Source organism: Rutidosis leptorrhynchoides, chromosome 3, assembly GCF_046630445.1.
Source record: "Rutidosis leptorrhynchoides isolate AG116_Rl617_1_P2 chromosome 3, CSIRO_AGI_Rlap_v1, whole genome shotgun sequence".
In the NCBI taxonomy this organism is placed as follows: domain Eukaryota; kingdom Viridiplantae; phylum Streptophyta; class Magnoliopsida; order Asterales; family Asteraceae; genus Rutidosis; species Rutidosis leptorrhynchoides.
The window spans coordinates 180607668-180617860 of NC_092335.1; the positions used below are offsets into that span (position 1 = coordinate 180607668).

A 10193-nucleotide genomic window follows, 5' to 3' on the forward strand; every position below is an offset into this window, starting at 1 on the left:
TTCTTATTTTGTGAAAGGTAGTGTATGCAAGTAAAATGATCTGATTTATAACTATTGCAGACCTATTAAAATGGGTTCCTCCATCTTTTAATAGAAGGATTTGGCTATCTTAATCAGTCAGATCATTTCTTGTGATATACTAAATACATTCATAAACTATTTATCTAAATAAAACATACACAATATAGGCAAATATATAGATGAAAAGAACTTCCTGACCATGGGAAATTTTTATTAAAACAAACCAACCATAATATTCTGGGAAACACCAAACTTTATGCTAATCATAGCATAAACAATTGTCAAAATAAAAATCCAAAACATGATGAAAACATACGATGCAAATGCACCAAACTTATTGAAAAATGAAATAGAATACTGATAACCACGGTCAAGATTAGAAAAATCCATGGAAACTTTAATCCTCAACTGCCTTATTTTTGAGCAAATCCTTCTTGGTTTTCGAGGTTGAAGATCCGACAGACCCAGGGGTGGACTGCACAGCAATTTTGGTGCATTTCTTCGGAGGAGTCACAACAGTAGGCACATTCCCAGCATCTGGTACGTTATTGTCTTCTGTCACAGAGTTGTCCAGCTGCGAAAACAATGGATTAATGTGAGTAAAGGTACAAATAAAAATTTGGTGTGATTTTTGGTTAAGACGTTATGAAATACCGTAGCAGAGGTATCATCAATGTCAGCATCTAAATCATCATTGTTGGGCAACATCTGATAAGCAACATTATCATTAATGTTAGTGGTGCAAATTTAAAAAATAAAAAAAAAATTAGTGAAGTACCTGGTCAATCCCCACCACCTCCTCCAAATACTCAGCCAAGTGGTTTTCATCATTTGATACCTCCTTCACGGTATAAACATGATAATTTTTCTTTAAATTATAATCACCCACCTCTATTTTGAACAAAAGTTCTTTACCAACTAACTTTTGTAGTTCCGCGGGAGTTTCTTCATCAGGAGTTATCGCTTTCTTCAGTTCATAAGCTGATGGTTTAATGAACTTGGTTACATCATCTTCAAAGATCCACACAGACGCAGACCCAGTGTCATTGGTAACACGAATCTGTACCTTGAAACTGAGTAAGGTTTGTAAAATGCAACAGATTATTAGTTTAATAAAAAACGTAAACCAAAAATATTTTAGCAACTATGGGATGTTAGTAATGAAGGAAAGCTATTCAATAGATTAAAAGTTGATAATTATATTGTGTTACCGGAGGTTAACTTTTGGTTTAGGGCCGCATTTACGGCATTCATATTCACGACCAAGTATGCCATCGGTGTCTAAAGTCAACTCGTCCAGATCATCTGTTGCCTTCACCTTTCGTGTACACTTGAGACAGGCAACATAATACCAATCATCATCTGGTATGATTGCAGTGATTTTGGCTAATGCAATATAGTTGCCACTCTTCAATTAATGTAAAACATGTCAGTATCTATATGTATATGGGTGGATGGATGGGCAATGTTACTCATTACATTAGTTTGTTAGGTTTGAGTGTTTGAATTCGTACCAGACTTGGGTCCAGCTCATCGAGCCCAATTGGAGTGCATCCAGACTGCCATGTCTTGGATGTCAAGCTTGAGCAATTAAGAGCGGGAGCATATCTGTCCAAAGGGACTTCATCACCATGTACCGCAACGAACCTGTGGATTATTAATAGGTTAAAAATTTAATTTTAATATACTAATAAAAAAGATTATTATCAAAAGTAATTAGTAATAACCTATTTTTGAAATCAGCAGTGATCGGGTCATCGGAGTTCAAAAACACCTGTGTGTTGTTCCAGTCAGTTGAGACTGTGTTTTGACCTACATTGTTTTAAACCATCATGTAACAACATTGTCATTTAAAAATATTTACATGACTAAAGATATATATAGTTCAATACCCAGGTATTCTTTTGTCTTTCCTCACTGCATAATGACAATAATATACTGTCCTGGTTCCTTGTTGTTAATACACTCATTTAGCTGATCAGCAAACTCAGCCCAGAAAGTGCAAGGTAAAATTGTGCCACTATTAATATGCGACTGAAGTTAGTATACAATATTGAGCTAATAATGGTTAGATACATTTTTGTTAAAAATAATGTTGATTGAATATTAAGAATTAAGAAATAGTAACATACTCGATGTCTTTAAGGTCCCCTTTCATGTAGTATGTGTTTTGTCCACCCTTGGTATAAGGAGTGATTTCCCCAAATCCAGATAGCTTCCCAATGACATCTATTGATGTGAATTGAAGATACATTTATTTAGAGAATGTAATGTACTTCTCTAATTATATTAACAAATTTATAGATAAATATAGTACTAACCAACAGATACTCCAAAATCCACAGCCATGGATCTAATATCAGTAAAAGCAACAAAATTAAAACGGTTGGGTTGTCCATTCCATTCGTTCACTCTCGTGACAGTAGTGTTGAAGGTGCAAGACAGTTTAAAGTTGTGGCTCCAATGTGCTGACTTGTACAGCTTGTTAACAGTTGCTACACTAAGATTCTTGATGACATAGTTTCCGTCTTCGCTTAGTTTCTTAACAAATTTCGGCCTAAGCCTATTTTTGATTGTCAACCCAATCTTGTCACCCTACATATTTTTTTTTTTTTTTAAAATCAGCTAAGAGTAGATCTTTTACATCGACTTCTTATTATTAATAAGTTTCATATATCTCAGTTCTACTACTATTGTATGCAAAACATATACATTTAACGATCATCCATGTCCTAATATTTTATTGTATTAACATACATTTATTGAGTTTACTACATACCTGTTCATCGACAAGAATGAGTTCATTGATGAGCTTATCTTTGTCAAAGCCGTAACCCTTTTGTGTCCACATTCTTATCACTTTCACCCGGATAGCGAAATTCACCAACTCTGGCTTGATTTCACGAATTGGGATAATAGCTGAATCCATGTTGCTGAGAAAAAAGATAGCATTTATTTTTAGTATACAATTATCTGGTAGCTAAAAATAATACCAAAATTAATTGAAAAATTAAAAAATTAGAATAACTTACAGGTTTGAGATAGTACAGAAGGAAGAAAGATAAATGCTTTGAATGGTGGTGCTTAAGATTACCGATATACGGAGTATTTATAGTTGAAGAGCCCATTGAAAGCTGGTTTGAAATCGATGAACACCTGATTAAACTTATCTCTAATTTAAAATTTGAGATAAGCGTATTTGATCCATAATTGACGGTTCTAGGTGTTTTTTTGTTCAGAAATTAGGGGTGTAGATAAGATGATAGATGTTTAGGGTTGGAGATAAGATGATGGATGGCATCTGGATAAATTATTAGGGAATTTTAAAATTAGGGTTGGAGATTAAGTGTTGGGGATGAATCGTGATTCTTCTTCATATGACACCTGGAAAATCCAGATGTCAGTACAAGCTGGTTAATCGGTTTTTTTGACAAATGTGCTAATATTAACTCTCTTTTATATTAATAGATATATATATATATATATATATAAATATATATTTTGTTTTTTTTTTTTTTGAAAAGCAACTTTTATTAATATAATACAATAATACATCATCACAGTAGCAGCTCAATGAGAGCTTACATACACAGAACCATGAAACATGGGTACACACAGCACATTACAACAAAGTGAAGATGCCAAGACAGCATCAAACGTTATCTAAACTACTATATCACAACAAGAGACTATGAGGGTTATGAATCCAACAAAGCCAGTCGATGGATTTTTCTTTACATCTCTTCGCGATCTATTTTCGAAACTCAGAACTTGAATCCCACTTAACACAACCGGGGCATTCCAACACTTATTTTTAAATACCCTTTGGTTACGATTTTTCTAAAGTATATACAAGTCATCGCTTGCAAAATACTCTTTCCAACTTCCGAATTTATTTAGAACACATTACCTTTGAGCAGCTCGACAATATTGAAGCTTGAGACACCACACAATCCCCACCAATCAAACACTCTACACCACACCTTGGATGCTGTTAATTCATACAATTCACATGATTCGATTACAATTGAGGTTCAATTCTAGAGTGAGAAAGTGAGATGGAGAAGATGAACCTAGAGAGAGAAAGTAAATGTGCTAAAATGAACTCTAATTCCACACCTCTCTTGAACAATGTCTAGGAGCATCAACTCTAAACAAGGAGGGTATGTGTGTATTTATAGGCCAATACACACTACATTTACAATATAGCTCTAGCAACATATCGATACAATTTAAAATGCATTTTCGAATCCTAACATATGTGTCTTTACAAGTGACAAGAGAGTGATCCACCGACTCGATGTCTTCATCACACATAGGACACCTAATCGAGTGGAGATCAATCCCTCGTTTATCCAATTCTACCAACACCAGTAACCGCTTCCTCATGGCTCTCCAAACAAAGATCTCAACTTTTTTAGGAACCCATTTATTTTGAGAAGTTTCTTGTAGATTAAGGTTTACCCTTAGTATCTTCATGCTGATTAAGACAGAAAGGGATTTAGTAGTGAATTTCGCGTTACTACTAGCCGACCAACACCACGAGCTGAGTCCAACCTGTGAGAATGAATAACGGGTGTATTTAGCAGCTCCTGTAGTTCATCGAATTCTCCTTTAGCTCGACCCTTCGGTGCACGTGACCAGCCCCATCTACCTTCGCACTTTGTACCATCCCAAATAACTCTGTCTTTAACCATTGTTGGTGATTTTAGTGTCATTCAACTATCATTTTAGCTGATTGTGATTTACTAGAAAGCAGGAGTTGACTAGTGATACTTAACATGGGTTCGGTGAGTGCGGAGTGCACGCCCATAAGAGTGAACTAGATACTGGCGCACGGTAATGGCGGGGGTCAAGGGGTTGCGCCCCCTTGCGGGGTCCAAGGGGCAGCGCCCCTGGCGTTTTGAGTGATACGTTTTAATGAAACGTTTAAAGAAAACGTATTTCCCGCTCCTTTCAACAGTCATAACCATTCAAATAATAACCGCTGATTAAACTGTTTTATATCATCAGTTTGGAAACTGCTTTCATATTTTTTTTTTTTTTCAATTTCACACAGAAATATAAACAAAAATCTATACACTAAATCGCGTTCTTCTTGTCTGGAAACGATTTGCATTTCTATCCTAATTGAAATTTCGTGTAACCTGAGACAAGGAGGGTCGGAATATTCAATTAGGAAAGTGTTTCACGATTCTAGAAATATCCAAATTATCTGTTTACATACCTATTTTTAACAACCATTGCATTTGGATCCAAGTCAAGACGGGCAAGCCTCCTGAATTTGTTCTTCAACTCAATGTTGCCAAGCCATATATCACCCCAAAAAGATGTAGCAGCTCCGTCACCAATCACGCTGATAAAGGAATCAACTATTTTACATCAAATAAAATGGTTGAGGTAATTTTTTGAAACGAAGAAAGCATATGAAATACTAGAATAACTAGGGTAATTGAGTGATTCTTCAACTTGATGAAAAATAATACCTTGTGAATCAATGATATTTATAAAAGAATATTTATATTATAAATACTTATTTGATGTCTTGCACAAGTATACATGTGTAGAATATGATGATTCCCAATCAGTGAAAGCTAGGAACCAATATAAAAAAACAATATATAAGTTTTTTTGTTACACGAAATTAATAGAATACAAGTTTTATATAACACATGATGAAATGAAATTGGTCTTCTACAGATAGACACATAATCGTAGTTTCTTTCGCTTTTTCTTCAGTTTGGATGGTTGAAGAACAACTCTAATTGCAGCATCAAATACAGCCTTCACATTCTGCATAACAGTTAGTTGTTATTATGCCTAAATTTGGGTAGGGTTAAATTTAGACCGGGTTAAACCGGGTTTGGGTCAACAACAATTTTTATAGACGAACCTGTTGAGTCTTGGAACTACACTCTATGTAGACGGATGCACCTATTGTCTTTTTGAGCTCTTCCCCCTGAACCAAGTTATTTATGATTTATTTATTTCATTTTTGTTATAAATTGAATTGAATAACAACAACAATAACAATGATTTATTATTATATGTTTCAGTTTACATTATCTATTTTAGAACAAGTTTTTCGGATTTTAATAGATACATATTTCAATAGTACTAATGGTTTGAAAAATGTAATGTAAATTAACTAAATTCTCAAAGGATTCTAATTTTTAAATTTAATGTAAGGATTACGTTATGAAATGTGAGAAATTGAGTTAATATTGTACTACTGATAGCCATGTCATGGCAACTTAAACGCCAACTAGATAGCACATTATCCTTTTTTGTGCAATTATAAAAAATATATTACAGTACCTTTTCGAGCAATTTTTATATTTCATGTTATTTCTTGGACTTTGACCATTAAACTTACATATATTTATATTTATAATTTTGATTGAAATCTCTCTATTTATTGAATATAAATTGAGATCGAGTATGAATTACAACATGTCTTTACAAATAAGCTTATAGTTTTTGACACTCTTTGAATGAGTTTTTCGCGCTTAAAATGTGAATATAAGTTAGAAACATGAAAAAATAAGGTGTCAAAACTTTTGATACGTGAAAAAATGCGGCAATAAAGATTTTAAATGTTATGTACTAATTTTTGACACTTTTAAATGTAATTGAGTTTTACTTTTTGACGCTTTTGAGTGTATTTTGATGCAAGTGATTATTGTTGTTTTTTTTAGCATTATTCCACAAACATATATAGGAGAATCAAATAAGCACGATGCCATGAACTACTTTAACTTACTTGAGATGTAGTGATTGATGCCGTGTTTGGATGATCTTTCAAATATTGCTTGTCATCGCGCAAGTCTTGTTACAGTAATAACAACAAATCACAGTGAGTAGAATTGCTTAAGCGTAAATTTTTTTTTACACTACGTACGTATAGCTATAATGCAAAAAAATCATGTTTACGCACCTAGCTTAGTTCCAACCAACACGATTGGAACAGTTGGGGCGTAATTTTTTAGCTCAGATATCCACTGAAATCATAAAAAAACAAGTATTTCAATGTACTTCTATTATGCACAAAATTAATATTTGATCTAAAATTAAAAAATGATGAACCAACCTTTTTGGCAATGTTTTCATAACTAGCTTTGCTAATAAGAGAGAAAGCCAACACAAATACATCTGCGCCTCTATAGCTTAAAGGTCTTAACCTGTTGTAATCCTCCTGCCCTGTATTCATTTCCTTCAATTTAGTGCCATTAACAAATAAACGAATTATAAACTTTGGAGTCAACAAAGTTTTTATTTTGATTTTTGTTAAAAGAACTATTCGGCGAATATTATAAAAATAATTAAAATTAGTTACAATGAAGAGCAAAAAAAATACAATTGCCAACTAAACTAACTAGACAGATTTTGTCTTTGGTGGCCTTTGATGTTTGAAAATGAATTTACAGGCAATTCAAATTTGGTATGTTCCATGTACAAAAATTTATATATTTATATAGAAACAATCAAAACATTTGAAATAACAGAAATACACATGTATCACTACAAGAAAAATGTTCATGTGTGACGATCTTTTAGTGACGACTCAATATTTGGTCACTAATAATGCTATTTAGTTACCATTAAAAAAGTGGTCGCTAAACGATATTAGTGACCAAACAAATGGTCACTATAGTGACCAATTTTGGTATTTTGGTCTCTAAAAATATTTTGTGACGGATCTATAGTGACGAGAAGTGACCAACCTATTTTGATCACTAACTTGATTTAGTGACCATTTTAGTGTTATTCGTGATCAATATATTTCGTTATTAAAGCTCATTTTTCTTGTAGTGTTCTTTAATTTAACGTTATTTATATTATTTTAATATTCGCCTTTTTATATTTTTCCAAGGAAATTTACAAAATCATTTTGAATATGAGTACTTTAGAAAATAAAATAATACTTCTCCTTTCAAACTTTATTAGAAAGTCAGTCACATAATACACAAATTTTTTAACAAGCATAAACATGTTTTCCACCTCTAATAACTTATAACCTCATAATTAGATAGGTAACTTGATACCGCTAAATTAATTTATATAATTCAGAGATTTAAATAAAAATATATAAAAAAATCTGGTGCATGACATTGTGTTTATAGTACATACCTGCAGTATCCCAAAGACCAAGGTTAACCGTTCTATCACCCACAACCACGTTGGCACTAAAATTGTCAAATACCGTTGGAACATAATCCTACAAAGAAAAATGGTTTTAGATCAAGTTGAAGTTGCACTCTAATTGATCGATATCGTACGAACTAAAATGTACCGTTGGAAAGGTGTTGCTCGTGTAGGAGATGAGCATGCACGTCTTACCGACTGCCCCATCACCGATGGTCACACACTTAATGAATTTTGAAGAAGCCATTTGCCTGAATTTTTGAATTGAAGAAGCAATTGGTTTATGATCTTTTTATAGCAAAGAAAAGGAGGGTGGTTTGTGTTTTTGAATAAAAAAGAGGTAATTGTGGGGATCTATCGTGTTAAATTTTATCATATGATTTGCTTTAAAGTTTCTTGAGTAATGGATTAATCATTAGTTTTTTTGGTCACTTGCTATGTTAAGTGTGTTATTCATATTTAAAGAATCCATAAAGTTATTAAATATCAAAATTTATATTCTAAGTTGTTTAAAAAAATAATTCACATTACTATTTATATATGTACAAAAGTAAATGTTTAATACTTAAAGTAATATTAAAAAGTCACTAAAGTCCAACCTATCCTTTGTATATATGGAAATCAGCAAAATTTTTAATATTAACTACATCTTTTTTTTACTTTGTTTTGAAAGTTAATTAAACTAATTATAACCGTTTATTAAATAAAGGGTAAAGCTTACGTTTCACTAAACTATCATAAATTGAAGAATTTTTGTTGATGTACATTTAATCAGAGACGGGGAAGTAATTAATTAATACATTTATTTATAAAAGGTTAATTAAATAAGTTAAATAAATGATTATGAAATGTAAATGTTAATATATAAATATACTCATTGTGATTTAATTGAATATATCTTAACATGTGCCACTGAGACGCAGTTTTCTTAAATGCAAATACAAATTATCTTATTTTATGCGATTGGTATTAGACTAGAGTTAGTATATGACATAGCCCAATATGTATTATGGGCTTAAGTTTGTTACAGTTTTATATATTGTCTAGGGTTTCACGTAATATGTAATTGATATATATATATAGTTGATCAATAACATATAATAACCTACATGGTTTTCTAGTTATTTCAACATACTTATCGCGTTATGATGTTTTTAATACTTGTAATGTATGTATGTATTTACATTCCAGTTTGAGTGTCAGTTTTACTTATCGCTACAATTACGGGGGAGTATTAGACTATAGTATATGAGCTAGCCCAATATGTATTATGAGCTTAGATCGGTTAGGGTTTTGTATAATGTTTCGAGTTTCATGTAATAATCGTATACAATAATACATAATAACTTACAGAGACCAATGAAGCTTCGCTTCAACGATATCCCCAACACCTTGTGTGTTTGGACGAGGGTTAGGTCATGGGTTCAAGCCTCGCTCGGCCCATCCTATTAATCAATCTACCTGAAATGTGGAGCTCCAGATTGACCTCATGGGGTTTTCTCCCGGATCCATTCAGGATTCAAACTCGGTCTGCGTGCTCCTCAAGGTGGTTTAAGGATCCAATTCCTGCAATGCGATTCGAGTTTCCTCCCGAAAGTGCATGCGTGCGTGGCAAATGGGAGTATTCGATGCCGACTGGTGCCTTTCAAAAAAAATAATAATAATAACTTAGAGAGTTTTCAAATTTTCTATAGTTGAAATTTGTAATTAGTGAATAAATACCAAGAGTAATAATTTGAGATTTTAATTTTAATGTCTTGCATTACCATATATGATATTTTCACTTACTTTTTCATAAGCTACAAATGTGTATAGAATTAAATAGTAGAATCTAATACTATAAATTTAATTTAATATATGTATATTAAGTTATTAACGTAACCAACGGGCCAGGTAGATTTTGTCCATGTTTATGATGATTGACAAGGAAGTTTGTGTAACTTAAGGAAGACGACTAAAGAGATGGGTGGTGCTGTTAGTTGGGCTTTAGAAATTAAAAGCTAATGATGACTATTAACAAAGATATC

General features: G+C 32.5%; 2 protein-coding genes across 3 annotated transcripts; both read right to left on the reverse strand.

The window, feature by feature from the left end:
- Positions 1-418: 418 nt before the first annotated feature.
- LOC139900668 (uncharacterized) lies at positions 419-2950 on the reverse strand. Its single transcript, XM_071883430.1, has 8 exons — positions 2801-2950; positions 2343-2616; positions 2154-2250; positions 1536-1668; positions 1233-1429; positions 800-1094; positions 676-729; positions 419-595 (listed from the first exon to the last, which is right to left on the reverse strand). The coding sequence occupies exons 1-8, from the start codon at positions 2948-2950 to the stop codon at positions 419-421; spliced, it is 1377 nt and encodes a 458-aa protein (XP_071739531.1).
- Positions 2951-3927: 977 nt separating this feature from the next.
- Positions 3928-8413, reverse strand: LOC139897061 (rac-like GTP-binding protein RAC2). 2 transcript variants are annotated; one of them, XM_071879706.1, is made up of 8 exons: positions 8315-8413; positions 8152-8239; positions 7112-7221; positions 6959-7022; positions 6785-6849; positions 5915-5980; positions 5739-5814; positions 3928-3938 (listed from the first exon to the last, which is right to left on the reverse strand). In XM_071879706.1, exons 1-8 carry the CDS (start codon positions 8411-8413, stop codon positions 3928-3930), a joined length of 579 nt encoding a protein of 192 aa, XP_071735807.1. The 2 variants fall into 2 exon arrangements, with proteins under 2 accessions (XP_071735807.1, XP_071735806.1); XM_071879705.1 differs by lacking the exon at positions 3928-3938 and having other exon boundaries at positions 5653-5814.
- Positions 8414-10193: the final 1780 nt, after the last annotated feature.